This window comes from Strongylocentrotus purpuratus, unplaced genomic scaffold (assembly GCF_000002235.5).
Source record: "Strongylocentrotus purpuratus isolate Spur 01 unplaced genomic scaffold, Spur_5.0 spur5_scaffold_19, whole genome shotgun sequence".
NCBI lineage: Eukaryota > Metazoa > Echinodermata > Echinoidea > Camarodonta > Strongylocentrotidae > Strongylocentrotus > Strongylocentrotus purpuratus.
Window position 1 is genome coordinate 5,298,456 of NW_022145604.1, and position 22,828 is coordinate 5,321,283.

General features: G+C 38.9%; 2 protein-coding genes across 2 annotated transcripts; both read left to right on the plus strand.

The window, feature by feature from the left end:
* Nucleotides 1-4,391: 4,391 nt before the first annotated feature.
* Nucleotides 4,392-8,840, plus strand: LOC100889602 (allatostatin-A receptor). The gene is made up of 2 exons (XM_011682266.2): nt 4,392-4,639; nt 5,787-8,840. Exon 2 carries the CDS (start codon nt 6,040-6,042, stop codon nt 7,165-7,167), a length of 1,128 nt encoding a protein of 375 aa, XP_011680568.2. The 5' UTR covers nt 4,392-4,639; nt 5,787-6,039; the 3' UTR covers nt 7,168-8,840.
* A 1,299-nt stretch (nt 8,841-10,139) lies between these two features.
* Nucleotides 10,140-20,122, plus strand: LOC593432 (interferon-inducible double-stranded RNA-dependent protein kinase activator A homolog A). The gene is made up of 6 exons (XM_030990792.1): nt 10,140-10,237; nt 11,919-12,192; nt 12,776-12,927; nt 13,843-13,955; nt 15,107-15,185; nt 16,107-20,122. Exons 2-6 carry the CDS (start codon nt 11,936-11,938, stop codon nt 16,397-16,399), a joined length of 894 nt encoding a protein of 297 aa, XP_030846652.1. The 5' UTR covers nt 10,140-10,237; nt 11,919-11,935; the 3' UTR covers nt 16,400-20,122.
* Nucleotides 20,123-22,828: the final 2,706 nt, after the last annotated feature.

The window sequence follows — 22,828 nt, forward strand, 5'->3', positions numbered from 1 at the left end:
TGGACAAACGTTATTAGACATTTAGTAGTGCAGAAAGTTCAAAGGATTTAGAGTATATATCTAGCGAATAAAAACTAATATATCTATAAATATTGTACGAGATTCACTCCAGTTTGAAATGTTTGATAGAATTTCCTAATATTTGATTTGACCATAAAAATTATGTGTCACACGCTATAATGAATCATTTTCTATCCCGTGATCACAGGTCTCATCACAGATCATGTCTGCGATGGAGGGCACTATATTTGTTTCTGTGCATTTCGCTTATTCAATAGAAAAGGTTTCTATCGAATAATTATTGCCACCCATGGTTTTTCATTTGATACATAACGGTCATTAGGCTGACAGTTAAATAGTGATTGCGATGTAATTCATTTTAATGATATTAATCATGACGGCAGCTCTAACTTTTCTACTTGAAAAGAAGAAAATACGGATTCTTAAAAAACAGATACACACTCACACCCACATACACACAAACACAGATTCTCCTTGGTTTCTCGCAGGTATGTGGGGGAGCATGTTTGTGAGAAGGTTGCATTGCAAACTAGGCGCCAAAGATGGATTGTACGATCGAATAATCAACGTACGAATTGATCAAGATGGTCTGCGATCCGAGACTGCGGAAACCAGGCGCGGATCCAGGATTTCTTAGGGGGGGGGGGCCAAATTTGAAATTATGCGAGCCAAATATTGGTACGTACTGGTGACCAACAGTGAGGTAATGCGGGGGGGGGTCGGTGCAAGGAGGGGCGAGTTTCCCCCTCCCTCCTCCGCAAAACACGGAAGCTTTGACGTTTCATTCAATTATTAGAGAAAGAAGACGATTCGTTGCACCGTTCCCGAAAATAATCCTCGTCTGAATTCAGTTTTCCCTGAAGCTTTTATTGTTCATTAAATCATTAGAGAAACAAGACAATTCGTTGTACAGTTTTCGACCCTTAATCCTCGTCTGAATTCAGTTTTACCCCTCCCGCGCGAAGCGCGGAAGCTTTGACGTTTCATTAAATTATTAGAGAAAAAAGACGATGCGTTTTACCGGACTCTTAATCCTTATCTGAATTTCAAAGATGTTCCTGTCTGTTTTTACAATTCATTAAATTATTAGAGAAAAAGACGATTCGTTGTACAGTTCTCGACTCTTAATCCTCGTCTGAATTGAGGTTCCCCCCCCCCCCCCTCCCGTGCAAAGCGCGGAGGCTTTTGAGTTTCATTAAAATCATTAGAGAAAGAAGACGATTCGTTGTACCGTTCTCGAAAATAACCCTCGACTGAATTTAGTTTTCCCCCTACCTCCCGCGCAAAGCGCGGAAGCTTTTACGATTCATTTAATCATTTGAGAAAGAAGACGATTCGTTGTACCGTTCTCGACTCTTAATCCTCGTCTAAATTCAGTTCCCCACCCCCTCCCGGAAGCTTTTACGTTTCATCAAATCATTCCCCCCCCCCCCCTCCCGCGCGAAGCTTTTTAGTTTCATTTAAATCATTAGAGAAAGAAGACGATTCGTTGTACCGTTCTCGAAAATATTCCTCTACTGAATTTAGTTCTCCCCCCCCCCCACCCCCCGCGCGAAGCGCGGAAGCTTTTACGATTCATTAAATCATTTGAGATATAAGACGATTCGTTGTACAGTTCTCGACTCTTAATCCTCGTCTGAATTTAGGTTACCCCCTCCCGCGCAAAGTGCGGAAGCTTTTATGTGTCATACGATTATGAGAGAAAGAAGACGATTCGTTGTACCGTTCTCGAAAATATTCCTCGACTGAATTTAGTTTCCACTCCCCCCCCCCCTCCCCCACTCCCGCGCGAAAGCTTTTTAGTTTCATTAAATAATTAGAGAAAGAAGACGATTCGTTGTACCGTTTTCGAAAATAATCCTCGTCTGGATTCAGTTTTTCCCCTCCCGCGCGAAGCACGAAAGTTTTTACAATTCATAAAATTATTAGAGAAAGAAGACGATTCGTTGTACCTCTTCGAAAATAATCCTCGTCTGAATTTAGTTTCCCTCCTCCCGCGCGAAGCGCGGAAGCTTTTACTGTTCATTAAATCATTAGAGAAACAAGACAATTCGTTGTACAGTTTTCGACCCTTAATCCTCGTCTGAATTCAGTTTTACCCCTCCCGCGCGAAGCGCGGAAGCTTTGACGTTTCATTAAATTATTAGAGAAAAAAGACGATGCGTTTTACCGGACTCTTAATCCTTATCTGAATTTCAAAGATGTTCCTGTCTGCTCCTTTTTCTTCCTACGTCCTCTTCCTTTTCTCTCCTGTCTTTGTTTTTTTGTTTGTTTTTTTGGCCGGCAATTTTGGGGGACCGCCCCATCGCCCCTCCCCCCCCCCCCCCCCCCCCTGGCTAGGCGCCTGCGGTCAGATAAACACATTTTGATACTTTGTCCGACCCCGGAAGCTCAGGGGTTTAAGGCAATAAATTACGGTCAGATAAGCATTCAGGGGCCCGCCTTAGGGCCCCTGGTTGGGTCGAGGCGGTGGAGCCCCCGGAAGCTCAGGGGTTTTAGGCGTTTAATTACAGTCAGATGAGCATTTTTTTGTTGATACCTTATTATTTTGTGACACTGGCAGGACACTATTTGGCGTGGGGTCCAGGGGGTGGAGCCCCCTCAAATCAGGGGTTTTAGGCATTAAATTAGCGTCAGATGAGCACCTAAGGGCCCGCCTTAGGGCCTTAGGTGGAATCCAGGCGGCAGAGGGGTGTTTTAGGCATTTAATCACGGTCAAATGAGCATATTTTGATGCCTCATTATGTTTTGACAATGGCAGCTAACTATTCTTTCTGTCTTGCTCTCTTTCTTTTTAATTTCTCTTTAATTTTATACTTTTCCAAAAAAGTGGGGGGGGGGGGGGGGGGGGCTCGAGGCTCCCGATCCACTCCGTACCTCGGGCCCTGACATGTAGAAATCTCAAGAATCATATATTCTTGCCTGGCTGTAAATTTAGGCATTTGTCATTTTCCAACAAACACATTATGTCATTCCAGCATTATTTGTAATCCACCGTTATGGAATTAGAATGAAACCACGTTTGAGTTTGATTCTTCCCCCCCCCCCCTTATCAGTACGCCAGTATCTCCTCTTTTCCCTTTTTCTTTCCCTTTCCTTCCTTCTCTCTTATTTTTTTTGATTTGGGGGGGGGGGGGGGCAACAGCCTGGGAGGCAAGCAAGGCCCTTTCGCCCCCCCATCTCCTTATTCCCCCGTTTCTTTTCTTCTTCCTCTTCTTTCTTTCCCTTTCTCTCCTCTTTCCCTTTCCCTTCTTTTCCCTTTTTTTTTTTTTTTTTTTGCGGGGGGGGGGGGGCCAAGGCACGCTCGGCCCCCCCCCCCCCCCCCCCTGGATCCGCGCCTGGCGGAAACATGTGTAAAAAGACGCACAGTGAGTTGTCTCTCTATAAAGACCACATTTTTCGTTTCTCTTAAAAATCGGTCCTCGTAAAAACTTTTATTAAAACTGAATCTATACTTAATGACCATCTGTCTATAAAGTCCATTGTTCTTGTCTCACTTAAGCGGTCTTTACATACAGTTTGATCGTTATCTTACCCCGTATGTTGTTTTTGTTTTTAAATTAAATAGAATCAATAGTCTTAATAAAAAGCTCTATATATCCAGCTTCTTCTCGAAGCTCGGAGGGTGATTCTCTCTCCTTTCTCTCTCTCTCTCTCTCTCTCTCTCTCTCTCTCTCTCTCTCTCTCTCTCTCTCTCTCTCTCTCTCTCTCTCTCTCTCTCTCTCTCTCTCTCTCTCCTCCTCTCTCTCTCTCTCTCTCTCTCTGTGCTCTCTGCCATTCTACTACACTTGTGCAGTGTCATTTCCCTCCAAATGTTCGTTCCCCCCCCCCCCACATTGATTCTTGAAGTGGTTTCTCTCTTGGTCTTGTATACCCTCTACTTCTCCTTCTAGCGAATCATTCAAGAACGACTGATGTCTTTAAATGTGGCCATAGTATTTCGCCGATGCTCCTTAAACCATCTCTCCTCGGATGTTTCGTTTGAGCCCTACGGCACGCATGCAATATGCAATATTTCTCTTTTAGATTTAATATCTTTCTATGAAATTCTCATCCTCCTCATGTACAACCATTTTTCAAATGATGTGACTTAATTTTCTATGGTCTTTGTTTCTGCCCATACAGTAAAACATGTAATTAAGTTGGATTAATTAAGCTTCGCTTCGAACGGCGCTTAGATCACCATCACGCATTGGTAGTTCCAATCACGACGTCCCAGCCATTCCAATCGAAGAATTAAGGGGCTTTGGGTGTCCACTATACAAATAATACAAAAGAATTGATGTCCAGCCCGGACGCTATTGTTCCCTTGTAACTGATAAATCCATCCTCTTCCCGTAATTATATGCCATCAAGATTCACGTTCTTACATAATATACCCGCCTGAGTAACTCGGGAGCATGCACAACAAATGCAGGTACATGACATTGAATTCGACCTTTGTATTGCGCACAAAATCCCTGGGAGTCAAAGTGGAGAACACATACAAGAATATAGCCAAACTACGATGGTCATGATGGCGTGGAACATAATTTGAAAAGTTAACTTACATTAGCAATAAATCAGGCATAACTACCAAGGAGATCTAAATTTGGACATGGAGATATATTGAACGGAGGTAAGCATGTATTTATTGTTTCTTCTAATTCTGTTATTGGGAGTAAGGATAATCTTTGTTTTTTAATTATTCATTCATTCGCTCTAATGTAACTCGCTCAATCCAATTTGTTTTACCTGAGAGGCCCTGTACAACTTATAGGTTTCAAATACAAAGTAGATACATGCATCCCATATCTTGGAACTTTTTTTATAAAACATGATACATGTATAACCATGGAAAATATAGATATTTGACCAGCTTATACATGATACCCGTCCTTTCAAACCGATTGGCAACAAAATAAAATCGGGAAAGTCGAATACAAAAGAAAAATGTTACTAGCTGTTAGAAAATATTACAAATATAGTGTTCCCCAGTACAGATTTGCTTATGACTGTTTTGACTGCATGGGCTGTCCAGGGGCAGCGAAATGCGAGATAATCTACAATATCTACTTGTACATTTTGAAGGATATTATGCGAGAGAGAGCAGCGACTGAGCGAGAAGTAGTTTTGCATTTTGAATTAGTCTAAACGCTGCACTCTTGGGCCCTCCACAGCCTAAAAGTGTGTTGCCGTCTTTAGTCAGTATTTGCTATACATTTTTTTTTGGGGGGGCACTTTTTCAAATTTTCTGGGGGTGCAATTCCTCTAAATGAGGGGCATGTCCCCCTCCCCCCCCCCCGGTAGTATTTGGGTCAGTGGATTGTGACGTAGGACGAGGACTACTCTCCCATTTGTCCGTGTACAAAATCTCATTCATTTATGTTTTTCTCGTAAGTTCCTTCTCCCTTGGGGCAGTACTCAAAATATATTATAGATAGCATATTATTAAAGGTCCTTTGAAAAGAATAAATCCTCCTGAGCCATGAATTTTTGAAAAATTAAATTTTAGTTATTTTACATGTTAGAACAGATGGGAAACTAGTCCGGCACTACATTGACATTGACATTACCGCTTTGGCCAACTTGAATTGCCCCCTGCGTAAAGTTATTACAACTTTCAAAAATCCATAAATTTCTTATATTTGGTCAGATTTAATTGAAATTTTCATCAGTTTGCTTCTCTGATTTGTCTACTTTCTTTTAGAGTAGATGTTTATTTGGGTTGGATTTCCCTTTAAGTATGTATTTCTTTGCTGGCCTTTTTCCCACTATCAATACAGGTGTTCATCAGAATTTACAGGGCATGACTGAAAGCTTTAGATGTTTCGCCTGGACCGCCACCAATTATCATTGACCAGACGAAACCCTCGGTGGTAGAACCACGTAAATGGACATCATCTTTTAAAAATAATGTTCATCTTTAAACAATAATTTTCATCTTTGACAGTTGGCACTCTTACAAGTTGAAGAGCAAAACATTTTAATTTGTACTGCTTGACGTATTTCCAGAAATTAGAAGGCGATAGGATTACCATGGTAACAGACCAAGCTGGTAATGTCACTGACATATACATGGAACTTTACACCGAATTGTACACAGACTGGTCTACCGGGACACCGGATACGCAGCTTCGGATATCCGACGAAGCGGTTACGGCGGAAATCAATGGCACCGATGCTGCCGAAGATCATAACGGATGGATGTTTGAACCGTTCGTGCTTTCTGCTTTCGTCATCTTGCAAATAATAATCGCGGTGTTAGGTATCGTGGGAAACATCTTTGTCTTATTGGCGACGAGTAGAGGTAAAAAGAACCTGAAGACAACGAATATCTTGGTGTGCGCACTTGCAGTTGCCGATCTGCTTACATCTTTTATGATCTTGCCTTACCCTAACGTGCAGTCCGTACCCAAAACGATTCTTGGCGAGTTGTACTGCAAGGTGGTCGCCTCTCGTTTTTTCATGTGGACATCCGTCGTAGCTTCCATATTCACGCTGACGGCGATTTCGATTGAGCGATACCTCGCGATATCACATCCTTTCTTTCACAGACGCGCGGTGACGAGAAAAGGCATACGAACAACTATAGTAATCATTTGGATTGTGGCTTTCTTTCTCAATATCAATCCCTTCTTCGTCGAATATGTCGACAGTCATTCGTGCGTCTTCAAGTACCGCCATCGTGACTTGGCCGGTAGGGAATTTTATGGCGGTATCGTCTTCCTGACCGAATTCCTCACACCGTCTGCCATTATGATGACAACGCATATACTTGCGTCGCGCACACTCAACAGAGGACTCGCGCGTTTCAAGAACACGCAAGGTTGCGCGGGGCCGCGTGCAAACTTGATAGTGGCAAAGAAGCGAAACATGGATTCGCTTTTAATAATTTTTCTGACATTTGTGATGTGTTGGGGGCCTTATCAAGTACTCTTCTTGCTTTTTAACTCCGGAGTACTCGACCATACTTACCTTGAAGGCGTTGCATATTCGTGCACGGTGCTCTTAGCGTTATTTCACTCATGCGCTAATCCTTTGATCTATACCATACGATTTCCAATATTCCGATCTGTGATTCTCTCGATGCTATCATGCTGTGGAGACAGTGGAATGGACAAAAATGCCCGGGTCAATATGTTTATGTCTGATGACACGATCTAAGGTAAAATTTACGATGAAGTGTGAAAAGAAGATGTTTTACCATGCATTTAAGATTTTTTTTAAACCACATAAAGTGTTACGAATGAGGCAAATGCTAATCACAACGATCTGATCAGGAATAACTGCGGCCTTGATACGCACTAAGTATTATATTATTATAAGGGAGCTTCACTTAAATTTTTGAAATTGGGATCCGAGTGGAAATGGTTGAGTGGCTGGCTAGCTTTCCCCGTTCTGTCACGATTAGTTACAATATTCCAGGGGGTGGAGGTTTTTTTTTAAGTGCACAAATGAAATGACACTACAAAGTTGTTCTAATGTAAATAACTCCCTTTACTCGGAGAAAAGGTGTGTTTTTCTTTCATGTCTAAGTTATTTGACGATGATGGTAACAATATTTTCTACCCAACATTTAATATACGGATAGCTTTGTTAAATAGTTTATTGTTGTATGTGGCATAGCTGCATCTCCATTGGTACATGACTTACTAACTAAATGAGTACATTCTCCTTTTGCAATAAGCCGTCCGAATGTAAGATCCCGGTGTAAGATACACCGAAGAGATACCAGCTATCCTCCTTGGATACACAGATCCTTTAGATAATTGTTTATAAGTACATGTACAGTTATAATCGAACGCATAGAGGTCTCATTATTAGAACGCTAGAGGGCGTACTTCCTCAGATTGATGTAGTCATTGACCTTATACTTTTTGTTCTATATAATTCAGATTGCTTAATTTATATTGAACTAATTAATATACATATGATATGTCTATACTGTAAAAATCGTTCCTTTGTATAATATTGTATCCGAAAATATAAATATGAAGTATTACCGTCACCTTTTCTTTTTATTATTACAAAACCTTTTTTTTCTTCTCCCAAAATGGCAGAATATTATTGTATTACAATTTGTATACTTTGATTGAAGGTGTACTATATTTTTTTTTAAATACTATGGAATTATATTAAACAAATATATATCTGTGTTTATAATGGGGGAGGTGGTAGTTGTCGTAGGGGGTAGTTGTCTGGGGTCCAACCTGCTTCGTTCGGGCATGCAGGACGCGTAGATTTTGCCCGGAATAAGATGGCGCACTGCCTATTTGTGTATAGTGCGTGCTCTAATTTTTTAATATAGGATCTCTATAACAGATCGAAATATCTCAACATTCGCTCGACATCTCGGTTAATATTAATGAACCGAAATGTAAAGCGGATTTGATAATAATTATTGCTCATTATTTTCAGCTATTATAATTATATAAGACTATGGATCGCTTAAATGATGATATCTCTTCTTTATCTGCCATTCGATCCCCTACTCCCTCCCCCACTCTCTCTCTCTCTCTCTCTCTCTCTCTCCCTCTCTCTTTCTCTATGTATCTCTCAGCCTGTTTGTGTAACGACCTCTTTTTCCGTCCTTCACGTTCATCCTCTTGTTCACCACCCCGCCTTCTTATTTTTAAATCGCTGTTTCAATTTAAATCCTTTCATGAATAATTTGATATACAATGTGCTTTTTTAAAAATTATATCCTTTGTGAACAGCTGCTTATATGTTACATTTCAATTGTTTATTGTTTTTTTTACTCTTCAATTTGAGCTTTATAAACATGTCCTTACAGACCGTGTCAACAACAATAAATTGTTAAGGAGTGCAAAAAGAAATGTTTGCTTATATCTTTATTTTTTACGCGTAGGACTTAGCTATATCTAGACATCTAGTTAGGTAATCAAACGGCTCCAATTATATTGTCTGGGGATGAAGCAAAAAGGTTTGAAAAACCCGTACAGGGCTGCACCCCTTATAGAAATGCAAAATATAGCAATAAACATGATCATTATAAAACGAGATATGAACCTAAGAAATACGTCGGTAAAATATGAAAAAGATAAATATGAATAAAATCATTCTATCAAAAGAATAGAGTATTTAAACGTGGAAGCCGATGTAAATTTATTGCTGAAAACAATATGGCGCTAACTGATATTTTTATAAATAAAATGTGCCCAAAGTGTCCAGATTTCATGTTTTAAGGGGCCCACTATTGTTATGCATTTCATAACAAATACTTTGGCTGAAAAAGTTGGTTTGGACCAGGTGAAGAAATCTCATTATGAACAATAAACTGAAATATATGGTAACAGTTAAGATACATAGAGGACCACAGAGGCCCGGGAATTCCTCCAATTAAATGGGCCGAACTGAGGATAAGTCTAATGGGCTCACCTCGATCATGACGGTTTAGAGGACTGCTTTAAACTATTTCATGACGTAATGGGGCGTAGTGAATCTTTATTTCGGTATCAAAATACAATGTTACATTATTATTATTATTATTATTATTCATTTGACCGATCGGAAAACATATACAATGAGCATAACAATAAGATATAACATAGAAATTTCATATTACATGCAAACAGCTAGAGGAAAGTGGAGAGGAGAGAGAGAGAAAGAGAATACAATCTGCTGGTCAGGGGTAACAAAAGCAATTGAAATTGTTATTACTAGAATGCATGTCATCCCCCACAGCTGGCTGCATCCTGGAACAGACAGAAAAAACGCGACGATACTGAACTGTGTTCATATCAGTTTATCAGGCACGCAAACGTTATGATAATTTTGTAGAGCTTCCGAAGGCCCCCTCACGTGCATTAAATAAGTTCATTGTGGGTAAGAGGCTTCGATGACCATGCATGCAGGCCAAAAGCTGACTTTTGAGAGTCTAGACGGAACAATAGTAATTCAAGAGCATCAAACTATGGTGAGATGATAATATATTTCATTTCTCTTGACATTTTGAAGTGTGTTATACTAAATGTACTTCGTCAATTCATCCAATTATACATAATTTTGAGGCACGTGAAGGCCCCCCCCCCCCCCCGAAGTCCTACAAAATTATCATAACGGGTTGACCTGCCTGACAAAATATGAACACAGTTCGATATCGTCGTTTTTGTTGTTGTTGCTTCGAAGCTTTAGAGACACCGTACAGGTATGTCATTTTGAGAATTTATTGTACTGCTGGATTCTTTTCTTTGTGAATACCACCGATATTCAGGTAAAACATTGCTATTAGCAAACGTGATGAGTGTCTTGATATCTGTTTTATACAATTTTGACGAATTGCTCTACTTTTTTGCATGATTTTTAAATGTTAAACCACTCCATACTGACTACTATGATTAATCTGGACCATTTAAACCTTCCACCTTCCCTCGCCTCATTACCATTCAGTCCCACATATGGCGTCTTGTGTCATAGCTGTGGAATAGATGTATTGTGTGTGCGTACATGTAGATCTACAGTAGACCGAAAGCTTCAGTCTCTATACCGTCGGTTATTCCACTGAGACTACGTCTGGCTCCACTAGACCTCCGGTTATAGAGACAGAACGATCGCCTATGCCAGCCTATGTTGAAGATATCACGGCTAGATTTTAGCCGTTAGGCCCCTCCCACAAACATGAACAAACTTGCCACGGCCGTATTGTTATGCCCCCAAAATCCCCCAAAATGTCATTTTACCTCGTGCATATCCAATTTTACATTAGGTCTAGGCTATAATACATCGGTTCCACTTACTAACTTGATTGAAATAATCCGTTTAATGGTCCCTTTTAAGGAAATTATGGGTCAAAATCGACATCCATGTTGAAAATCTTGCAAGCCGTGTTAAACTCTCGCTGCCGTCAATCTCATCCCTTCTAGTCTACGCCGAAGGCAAAATGATTATGAAGGAAAAACTGTGCGCCATCTACACGTTCGTAATGGCGTTATCACAGTTTTTCCTTCATAATCATTTTTGCCTTCGGAAGGAGGAGGCCCTTTTTTTCTTTCAAACTGGTCGCTCGGTACATTTTCCCTGACAGTCGGGCCATTTTTCAAGACGGCTGCCGACATTTTTTTATTTGTAAATCAGAAATAGATTCATTTTAGCAGTGTTTTTCATGTTTTTTTTCTTCAAAAAATCCCCCCAAATAAAAAAAACAAAAAATACACAAATTTCAAAAAAATAAAATATGAGACAGCCCCCAAAAAGGAAGCAGATGGGGGCACTAAACATGTATATTTGTTTAAGTGGCCTTGTACATCATTTTGCTCATTTTTTTGCTCATTGTTTGTTGCATAATTTCACCTTGGGTTACACTATGAGTCAGTATGTCAATGGTTGACCCCTCATTTTAAAGTATTTTAAAACCACTTCCAGACTACACAAAAATTGATATCATTAACATAACTCATAAAATTCATAAAACTTCCGAGATCTACTAAACTTAAGGTCCTGATAGGTGTGGAAAACTTTAAAAAAAAGTGACATTTGTCAACCTTCCCCATGCACAGACAGTCAGTACCCCTTGCTGTATGCACGGGGGGGGGGGGGGGGGGGGGGGGGGGGGGGGGGGGGGGGGGGGGTTGACTAGCCATTTTCCGCCAAAATCCTGTGAAAATCTGCCATCGTTTATTTTCTTTATCCAGATGTAACACTAACTCTAACAATTTGATTTAAATGAGAAAAATGACACTTTAATTGGAAAGAAAATAGATATGATTTTCATTTCAATATAAAAGTAATATAGAAAATCATTGTAAAACATCAAATATAAAGACTGAATTTCAGCTATTAAATCTGTTCATGTTCTTCAAGCAAATGGATTCTATCTTGGCCTCTACAATAGAGTCTAGTAAATTGAAAGTCATTGTTACACTCCCTGTCACCAAATTCCATGTTCTTGTATTTAGACTGGTAGCTGTCCACCATGGCTAACTGCAAAACCCCTGTGAGTATTCTACAAGAGCTGTGTGCCAAGAAAGGTGTGACACCGGTCTACGACACCATCGGCCAGGAAGGGGCGTCCCATCAGCCAAAGTTCACCATTCGCTGCACTGCTGGCGATGTGGTGGGTAATGGACAGGGACCCAGTAAGAAGGTCGCCAAGCAGTCGGCAGCAGAGGATGTTCTTCAGCAGCTTGATATTGAAGTCCCTGCTGTGGAAACGGAGCAAGACGAGGGAAGGTGAGATAGCGTCAACAAGAGTTATCTTGTGCAAAGATGGAACTTTTTAAAGCTTGTAGTGTCTTTGATATTTTCGTTGTTTGTTTTTCGAGAACTGTATAAAAAAAATACTAAGGTCTTGTCATGTGTTTAAAGATGAGAAGTATCTAAGCAAGGTTCAATACTAACTTTTGGAAGGGGGTCCAGAATGTTAAAGACTTTGAAGATATGAGGTGCCAATGTGTCTTGGGCACCTGTTAGTGTTGAGCCCTCCATGGGCATACAAAATCTAAGGCAGAACCTCCAAAATGTCAACATTTGAAGATGTGCTTTATGAATATAGACTTTCAAAATAACTTACAGACCCTCTATGAAAAAAGTTAGTATGGGCCTATGGTGCCCTGGATTTTGTGAGATTTTATTTTCCATAATTACCAGAATACAAGATTGTCTGTGAGAAGAATTCATCTACAGCACCTTCACAGCGTCTTACAGCTCCTTGAAAATAATCAAATAAAATCAAATACTCGTGACCAACTGATTTGTAGTGATTTGGCGAAACTGGATGTGACTTTAATGAGGCTTTATTTTATTCTCTTGCTAGATCTCTAAAAGACAACCCCGTTGGTGAACTGCAAGAGTTGGTGACCTGTATGGGATGGAGGAAGCCAGAATATGAAGCTCTGGAGGAGAGCGGTCCGCCACACAACAGACGCTTTGTCATCTCAGTGTCTGTCGACAAGTACAAAGAACAAGGTACATAATGATAACTATTGGGCATTATTTGTGTGTATGATCATGGGTTAGGATACAGTGAAACCTGTCTATAAAGACCACCTAAGGAAGACAAGAAAAGTGGTCTTTATAGGCAGGTGCCTATAGTACATGTTTCAATGAGAAACCATTTTCAAGGGAAACAAACAGTAGTTCGTAGACAGGTGGTGTTTGTGGTCACTTCAGCAGGTTTAGTTAATAGTTTTTAGGTTCAAATCCCAGCTCTTTTGTCTTTGTTGAGAGCATGACATCTCCATCTTTCACTCTTGATCCATGTAAAAGAAGATGGATCGGTGGCAGATATTAAATTACTTGAATGCGTAAGAGCCTTTATCATGAGAGATATTATATACCATTATTAACAAATTCAGATATTTTATGTAAAAATGATGAATACACACATGTAGACTATAGGCTATTTATTCATACTTCTCATTGCAAAAGCATGATATAAATAACAGTTTAGAATTTGCATTTAAAAGATAAAGTTGAGTTCTAGTGGAGTGATTGCATTGTGAAAGATACCGTCAGGAAGCAATTAGGAATGGTTGATTACGTAGTAGAGACATTTTGGAGTCATAAAAATGATAGAAGATAAAATCACTCTTGATTTGAGTCACATGCACGGCACATCGAAATATGTATATGGGACTACACACATGTGGCATAAAGGTATGGTCGAACTTTCAGATATTTCTCATCATACTCTGAATATGAGGGCATATGAAAAGCAGTCCTCTTCACTCTTCAGGGGACATTTCATTTATGATATTTTTCTACACTAACAAAATGAGTGAAGAAGCTCAGCAATTAAATTTCAATGTTTATCAGAACCCAACCTCCTGTTTAATGCTCGCTAATTATGAAAGATATTGTCTCTTATCCTTCATTTTTCAGGTGTTGACCAGAGTAAGCGCCTTGCCAAACGAGCAGCTGCCAGTGCCATGCTTGAAGTTCTCCGTAAGCTACCGGCGGACATAAACCCTGGCCTCATAAACAGAAAACAAAAGGTATTGCAGAGTTGTTAGTCACAGAACTCGGCATTGTTTCACAAACCCTTATTGAAATTAGTACACGTGCCAATGGGTGACAGTTTCGTGAAACAATGCTCAGATGGCTTGTAAATTCTTACAAAAAACCTCAGATTAATAGATGTTCCCCCCCCCCCCCTGCCCCAACAATAAAAAAAAAGCCCTTGACACCAGGAAACCTTTTATCTATTTCATTACACAGTGGTCACCTCAAGAGGGTTTTTCATTTGTTGATAAAATAAAAAAGACTTACCGCCATGTCATGGGAGTCATTCCTCATAAAATTTGTTTAGCACTTTGGTTGCTTCCCTCGTCTCTCTGCACAATCACTCGTTTGCCACACGTGCGATTTCAAACAAAACAATAGGCACCAATTGATTGATTGTCTTAGCCACCTCAAGAAAATCTTTTTAACACCGATATATACAGTCAAACCTGTCTATAGCGACCGCCCAAGGGAAACACAAATAGTGGTCTTTGTAGACAGGTGGTCTTTGTAGACAGGTTCCTTAAGTACATGTTTCAATGAGAAACTATTTTCAAGGGAAACAAAAAATGTGGTCTTTGTAGACAGGTGGTCTTTATAGACAGGTGGTCACTAAAGCAGGTTTGACTGTACATCAATCTCGCACTGCAAACAGATAGATGATCTTGAAGCCTGTGGTAGATCTATCCCATGATAAATACAATGTAGGACAGGGAGATGATTAGTGTGGTAAATACAGTGTTAACACTGTTGGTCTTCATTAGTTGCATACCCATTAATTCGCTGACACCAGACTTGGTGGAGATACCATCAATGGGAGTTCTATCAAGAAATACCCCCTAGTCTCCGAGGGTCTTCTGGTGAGGGAAATGCAAAACATTATCTAAGGCCTGTTGGTCATAAAATTGAAGGCCACTCTGGATGATTGACAATACTATGAGAGCCCACTCCTATGCATCTTTAACTTTTAGGTGTTACTCACAGATAACTTCTAGTACAGTAAAACCTGTCTAAAAAGACCACCCAAGGGAGACAAAAAGAGTGGTCTTTATGTACAGGTTCCTTTAGTACATGTTTCAACATGAAAACCATTTTCAAGGGAAACTAGAAAAATATTTATTTCCTCTTTTCCTCTGTCTTCAAGCAGAAGCATCCAAAGCTGCCTGGACCGCATCGCCTATCCATCAAGAATCTACCTCAAGCCGAAGGAAACTTCATCCGTAGCCTCAAATGAACCCACTCAATTTCCCAGGTAAAAAGAAAATTGAACTCCTTAAAGAGAAGGTTGAGTTCTGGGAAGAGGTGAAAAATAATTATGAGCGTTATTTATTGTATTATGCAAGTATGGAAGAGCATCAGATAAAAAATGTTCCCTGAAAAGCATGGCTCTTCAAATGCCGTAATATTCTTAACATGGCATTTAACATCATAAAATCGGGACAGATTTTTATGCCACATGTTTGTGTAGTCCCATATACATCTTTTTGTGTACAGTGCTTCTAACTTTACCAAGATTGGGCCGAATTTCCTATCATTTTGATGATTCCATGCTTGATGCTCAACCTTCTCTGATCAATTCCACAACGTTTCTTTCACAATGTAGTCGCATGAACAGAACTTCTGAAATTCTCTGTAATTTCCATTCCTTTGACATAGAAAATCCAAAGTCAATTGCACATTTTTAATGACAGTTGTTTTCATAGCAAGAAGCTGTTTTAAGTCCTATAAAGTCTTGTGTTGTGATGCAATTATTTTGTGGCATGAAGCATATTAAATGTCCATTCTAAAAGAATAAAAATATTGTGCTAAAATAGTAATCTGTAATTATAATAAGATATGAAATCAAATATGTTTAGCGTTACTCTTTACCCGAGTTTTACTTTCTGGAAGAATGTTGATTAAGGTTAATCTATAGATGAGCGGGTATAAAGTGACCAACCAACAAAAAATAGAAAGAAATCTCTGTCAGTGCAAAAATTTAACATATTAGATTTAGTTCGAATTCGATTTTACACCAATTTCATTAAAGTAAAAACAAATTTTAAAATGATAGGTTCCATGTCAGATACTTTCACCTTATTTGTGAAAAAGGGACTTGAAATTTTAAGTGCTTTGAATTTCTTTTTCTACAACACAATTTCTAGACCCCACCTACTCCAGCATGCTTCAAGACCTTGGTAACGAGCAGAGCTTCAAAGTAGAATACGTCCCCATCGAAGAACAGACGCAGGCTGGCCACTACCAGTGCTTCGTCAGGCTCCAGACCGCACCCGTCACCGTCTGCTTCGCCAACGGCCTCTCCCGCAATGACGCCATGGAAACATCCGCCCACAATGCACTGCAGTACTTGAAGGTGATGGCATTGAAAGTGCCTGCCCCGCCCAAGCCGAGCACGGAACCCAACGGACAGATGCGGATTAATGCGGAACCCCGCTGATAGAGGCTGTACTTACTTTCATTTTGTCTATTTTTCGCCAGGTCCACCATGGCATATTCAGAGAGATAGTTGCGACATGTGTGCACATTCATAGGCCAAGTCATGGAGCTCCAAATAGTTTGCCCTAATAGAGATACATACAACATCAACTGTGATGTATATTTTTATCACAATAATGGTATTTTGACACCTAATGTATTATTTCAGTAATTTACTATTATTGTTTATATTAATGACTCTAATGAAAATCTTTTGTAAAAAAGTTGTATTAATGAGAGAGAGATGAGCATTTTTTGCTGTAGACGATGCACTTTACAAAATCACAGAGGAAACTATTGAGGCTCCATGAAATGGCTGCGATGACGTACCTATCTCTCTCCAATAGCTATAGGTCCACCTAATGGTATTCTCATTTTGATAAGCCACCGTATTCGTGCTTTCTGAATGAATGCGTCTCTTGGAAATAGATTTGTAGAAAAAGGAAATGTTTCAAACAAAATTATTTGTACATTATGTCAATAGAGAAGAACGATGTCCTATATACTATGTTTACATTGTTGTTTGCCTGGCAGAAGGTCCTGAATATGCAACCTTGAAAATTTGATGTTTTTGTGTTTGTCTTAACTCGATAATGAGAGGGGGACTGGTTGAATTAGGGCCTTTCTTGAACACTTTTAGATGTAGCTTTAATGTGTCGCATTCTCAAGAAACATGAATCTGGACAAATAAATTTTTCACATCCTTACATAATTACAATACTTGGTAAGGGAATGAATAATTCAGCTGTTTGCTGTTTGCTGTTTAAATCCCTGTTATGTTAATTGGAAGTGTTTTAAACGTCCATTTTCTCTTTACAGAAGTCATTATTGAAGCTCATTATTTGAATAATATAGCGACATGGAGCAAAATATCTTTGGGTCCATACACTGGGTTTCATGCTATTTACATTTTTTTTGTCATACTCATTATCTGTGAGCCCAAAGGATGCTAAATATAATTTTTTTAGGATGATTTTATATCTTTTCTCTTCTTCAAGATAATCTGCCTCCTTCAATACTGAAGATTCTTGCAGATGCCGTACACTCGGCTTGGTTGGGGTATGCAGTGGAACCTCACTATAATGAGGTCCTTGGGACCATAGAAATCACCTTGTTATAACAGATAGCTCAATGAGGTTCAATTGTATTCTTGTTATACACAAATCGCTTTTTACGTGATTGGTACACTTTCAAACTTTTGAAGTGGGTATTTCTGTAAAGATACATCCCCTGGCCCTTCACAGTAATGCTCTTCTGCTAGATAAACAATGATAATTATGGTCAAAGATTAAAAGATGGTACAAAAAGAGTGTGACTTTAATAGTTAGGACATAAAAAATGTACAGATAATTTTTACTTCTGGTGACGGAGCAATGTTTATTGAGAAAAACATGTTCTTTTGTTATGTTGATATTTGGCTGTTCGGACGGGCAAGTTGTTAAAGAATTACAAAAACTTTCAAAAACTGACTGCAACAAAGCATCATATAGACTTTGGGTAGGTTCAGTGTTTGAGCTTCTTTTTAATTGAAAATTAATTTTGTAATCAATTTTTTAAATTTTTATGTAGTCCTTAAATTCATTGTAAAGTATGTTGATCATGAGTAATTATATCTTTTAATTATTACCAGGAATCAAGACTATCTCTAACCCTTGGTGTTTGTGTTTTATCCCAACGATTTGAGGACAACCTTTTTTTATTTGGACACTCTGATTTTCACTTCGGACATCAAATTCTTAATCCTAGCCAAAATCTAACTTGAGGTGTACATGTGTAGCAAGGATGGTCAGATCACTCGTTTGTTTGTACTAGAAACACCTTTTTTGTGTGTCATTTACGATTGAAAATCATATCAGATTTTCAAAATTGTATACAGGCATTAACTTGAATTTCAAACTTGCAACACATCATTATCAATGTTATACATGTATTATATGCAGTACTGGGTGCTTGTAATAATTTGAGTGTAATTATTTCTAAAGGTGTGTAGTGTTCAATGTAATGTCGTGTGTTTACCATTATATGAGCATGCACCTTCTCCGTCCAGTCGGAAGCCGTTTTTAGGCCGAATAAAACATGATTCTTAGTTTTCTGTCAGGACTGATCAAAATTTGAGGAGTAAGGGGTTCTGTTGTTTAATCCCGTGTATTTAAATTTTGTGTTTGTACAAAAATAATGGTATTCAGTTAATTTCAACACAAATTGTCATACTTTCCTTTCCTTTGACCATGCACTTCAGTAGTCCAGAATCTGGCTGGCTTCAGTTTATTTTGCGATCACGATCTCTTCCATCCCCTACCTGCTGTAAGCCGAAGTGAGCGTGATCCACAAACCCCTAAGCATCAATCAATGGTACGCCCAGCCAAAAAAATGTTGCCGGGCATAGAAACTCGGGCATCACGCCATCCACCTTAGGTTTGCAGCAAGTAGGGGGAGGCCGCAGTGGTGGAGATTGGTAAAAGGAAACTGACCAGATTCTGTACTAGTGCTTCAGAGGCTCAAATTAAGATAAGATTTGCGTTGTATTCATGATTTTTGTTACCTGTACCTCATTGACCAGACGACCTCAGATTCTTATTCATTTCATTTTAGAGTAAAAATATCCCCCCCCCCCCCCCCTAATATAGAGGCAGCCTGAAAGGCGAAGGAGGAGTAGACAAGAAATTTGGGACTTTTCTATTTGGCTTTACATGTACATTTTTTCAATTGCAGTGATAGGAATATGAAAATGGCGTTGTCTTTTAAAAGCTACCCCTTTTTTATTTGTTTTAATGTTGAATCTCCTACTTTTCTTGAAATTCAAACTGGTGTACAGTTCTTTACCATTAAACACTGTAACAAATTGAGTACTAAAGAATTGAGCAACAATTAAAACTTTTCTTTGGAAGTCTAAGATTTCCAACTCAAGTTAGTGCACTTCATGAATTTCTGCCATTATGTCAAAACATTGTTACTGAGGAATACAATGAAAGATAGTGAGAAGGTTATGATACTGTTTTTACTTATATTAATCATAATGGATCATGTTCAAATTGAATGAATTTTGTGTATTGTAAACTTTAAAATATGAGACACAATATTTGAATATTTCTCCCAGGAATCACAGAATAATTTTTCACTTTTTATGAAACGATATATCATGACATGCAAGTATGTTGTCTAGAAACGTTATATGAGTGATAATGATAATGTTTGAATGTTTTTATTGAAAATTCATGGACAGTGTTATGTATTGTGTCAGAGTGATGGACGTTATAATATTCTTACTCCTGTGGTGAAAAAGATGATGGATGGGACAACAATTATTAAAAATGTAAAACGGGTAGAAGTGTTGTACTAGACGCTATAAAAATGTTACTGGACTGGTGTCATGATTATTGCTGCCCAAAAGATGAGTAGTCTTGTTTATACAGTGCTATAACATAATCAGATCCCAATATGTGATTTAAATGAATATTCATGTTTATTCATTTTTTTATGTGTACATTACATGTAATACCTTGTTTTGTATAGTGGAATATTTGGTATGTTTTATACTTTTTTCAGTAGTTTTGAACTCCTTTTTTTTTTTGCCCCCAGAGGATGTGTACATGGAAGGACTTGAAGGAAGTGAATTAAAAAAAATAGAAATGATTAAAAAAAAAAACTAACACTGCTTTAAATCCAGCAGGTATTTATAAAAAGATATAGAGTGTATATCTGGTCATTTTGTTACTTTTGTACTCTTCAGGCAAAACAGCTCTCTTTTCTTCTACTTTTCCTTTTTCTTTTTCATCATTTTTTTCATCTTCTTCTTCTTCTTCTTTCTTCTTCTTCTTCTTCTTCTTCTTCTTCTTCTTCTTCTCTTCTTCTTCTTCTTTTTCTTCTTCTTCTTCTTCTTCTTCTTCTTCTTCTTCTTCTTTCTTCTTCTTCTTCTTCTTCTTCTTCTTCTTCTTTTTTCTTCTTCTTCTTCTTCTTCTTCTTCTCTTCTTCTTCTTCTTCTTCTTCTTCTTTTTCTTCTTCTTCTCTTCTTCTTCTTCTTCTTCTTCTTCTTCTTCTTCTTCTTCTTCTTCTTCTTCTTCTTCTTCTTTCTTCTTCTTCTTCTTCTTTTTTCTTCTTCTTCTTCTTCTTCTTCTTCTTCTTCTTCTTCTTCTTCTTCTTCTTCTTCTTCTTCTTCTTCTTCTTCTTCTTCTTCTTCTTCTTCTTCTTCTTCTTCTTCTTCTTCTTCTTCTTCTTCTTCTTCTTCTTCTTTTCTTCTTCTTCTTCTTCTTCTTTTTGCAAAAATTGCTGTTTGCAAAACAGTCGTAAGCCTTTGTCAACGGTTGTAAGACGGTGTCGCTGAAGTTAATTTTGATTCGCCAATGCTAGTGACCACGTTACCATATGGTTCATTCATAAAATCGACCCATTGAGTACCAGGAGTTAGCAAAACTGTCGTTAACATTTGTTTACAGCCAGCCCCTCCCCCAACTCGGTGTTTATCTAGGGTACGCGTATGCAATTCAAATTCAAACTTTATTGATTTAAATCCAAACATGTTCCCTCTTTATGAAAGCACCCCCTCCCCCTATCTCCGGTGTGAAAGTCAATGGCGGGCCGGACTTTGTCGCGCGAAAAAGTGCCAATTTACCGGAGATTTTGGGAGCACGCATGCGCTCCTTCGGACCCCGGAAATATCGCAGATGCAAACCCTGATTTTCGCCAATAAGCGACATTTGAACAAATCAGAGGCGGCCCTCCCGGGGGGCAGGGGGGCACAGTGCCCCCCACTTTTCAGATACCCCAAAAGTGCCCCTTTTTAGATAGGAAAAGTCCCCCTTTTATTTTGTAAGAAGTGCCCCTTTTACATAGGAAAGGTGCCCCTTTTACTTTGACAAGTGCCCCTATTACTTAGTAAAAGGGCCCCTTCCCCCTTTTCACCTCTGACGAGTGCCTTTTTTTATTTTTGACACGTGCCCTTTTTCATTCGACATGTTCCCATTTTCCTTTGCACTAAGTGTCCATTTTCCATTCTCATCAATCTTGAAATTATCTTGAATAAGTGCCCTTTTTAATCTCTAGTAAGTGCCTCTTTTCAGGTACGAGAAGTGCCCCTTTTCACTTTTAATAAGTGCCCCCTTCACCTCTGATTATTGCCTTATTCAAAACTGAGAGGTGCTCCTTTTACTTTGACAACTTCCCCTTTTTTCCTTTGTAAGAAGTGCCCCTTCTTCTTTTAATAACTACCCCTTTTTTTAAACTCGGATGAGCACACCTTTCATTTTAACATGTGCCCCTCTTATTTTCGAATAGGTGCCCCTTTTCCTTATGATAAGTGCCCCCATTAAAAAGAGAGAGCTCCTTACCCTTCTCACAACTACCCCTTTCCCTTTCTAATAAGTGTCCCTTTTCCTTATGACAAGTGCCCCCATTAAAAAGAAAGAGCTCCTTCCCCTTCTCATAACTGCCCCTTTTAAAAATCTGAACAGTGCCCCCTTTTCATTCACCAAATGCACATTTTTCTTTATTATAAGTGCCCCTTTTACATTTTCATAAGTGCCCCTTTTCATATCTGGTTAGTGCCCCTTTCAACTCTGATAATTCCCCTTTTAATATGATACGTGCCCCTTTTCCTTTCTAATAAGGGACCTATCCCCTTTTCACCTCTTATAAATGCCCCTATCAAAATCTGATGGGTGTCCCTTTTCCGTCAACAAATGCCTATTTCCCATTTTCGTAAACGCCTCTTTTTCATCACTGGTGAGTGCCTCTTTTCAGGTGAAAAAACTGACTCATTTTCACCCTTATAATTATCCTTTGTACTTTGACACGTGCTCCTTTTCTTTTCTAATAAGTGTCTTATCCCTTTCGATAATTGTCCCCTTTTCATGTAATCATTAAACATGCCCCTTATTTAAAGCGACTAAGAGCAATTTCCCCCAAAGTTCACTCGCTGCGCTCGCTCGCATTTAAAGATGATATAATTATGTTACTTATCAAAGGTCTTTTCAGTCTTCCGTTATGAGAATGTGCTTATAACCCCATCACGATTGGCTTTTTTCCTCTCTATAAGATGTAATTTTTCACACTGCGACCTCACAGATCTTTAAAATTTTCTCGCTCGCTTCGCTCGCTCGTAAATGCATATTCAGACATCACATCCAACTGTAAAGTATGATGCTTAAGCGATATCTTGTATGATGTATGAAGAGAAACAAATATTGAAATCATCCCTGATAATGTAATCACAATGTAGGGGTATATACCAATGTCTAAAAAATTGTATATTTTCGCTTTGAGATTTCCCACTCTAGGTGCCCTTTTTTCTTTGGAAGTCGCTCGGCCGCCCCTGGAACAAATGTTTGCGAAAGTGTTTGCAAAAGGCAGTTGGCGACTATAAGTGACTGTAAGCAAGTGTTAGCGACAGTTTGCG

What these genes read in the sequence shown, in the direction of transcription:
- LOC100889602 (XM_011682266.2), top strand. Translation starts at nt 6,040, where the DNA reads ATGGTAACAGACCAAGCTGGTAATGTCACTGACATATACATGGAACTT.
- LOC593432 (XM_030990792.1), top strand. Translation starts at nt 11,936, where the DNA reads ATGGCTAACTGCAAAACCCCTGTGAGTATTCTACAAGAGCTGTGTGCC. An exon ending in TCATAAACAGAAAACAAAAG is followed by an intron (nt 13,956 to 15,106) that starts GTATTGCAGAGT and finishes TCTGTCTTCAAG; the next exon opens with CAGAAGCATCCAAAGCTGCC. An exon ending in CGAAGGAAACTTCATCCGTA is followed by an intron (nt 15,186 to 16,106) that starts GCCTCAAATGAA and finishes CACAATTTCTAG; the next exon opens with ACCCCACCTACTCCAGCATG.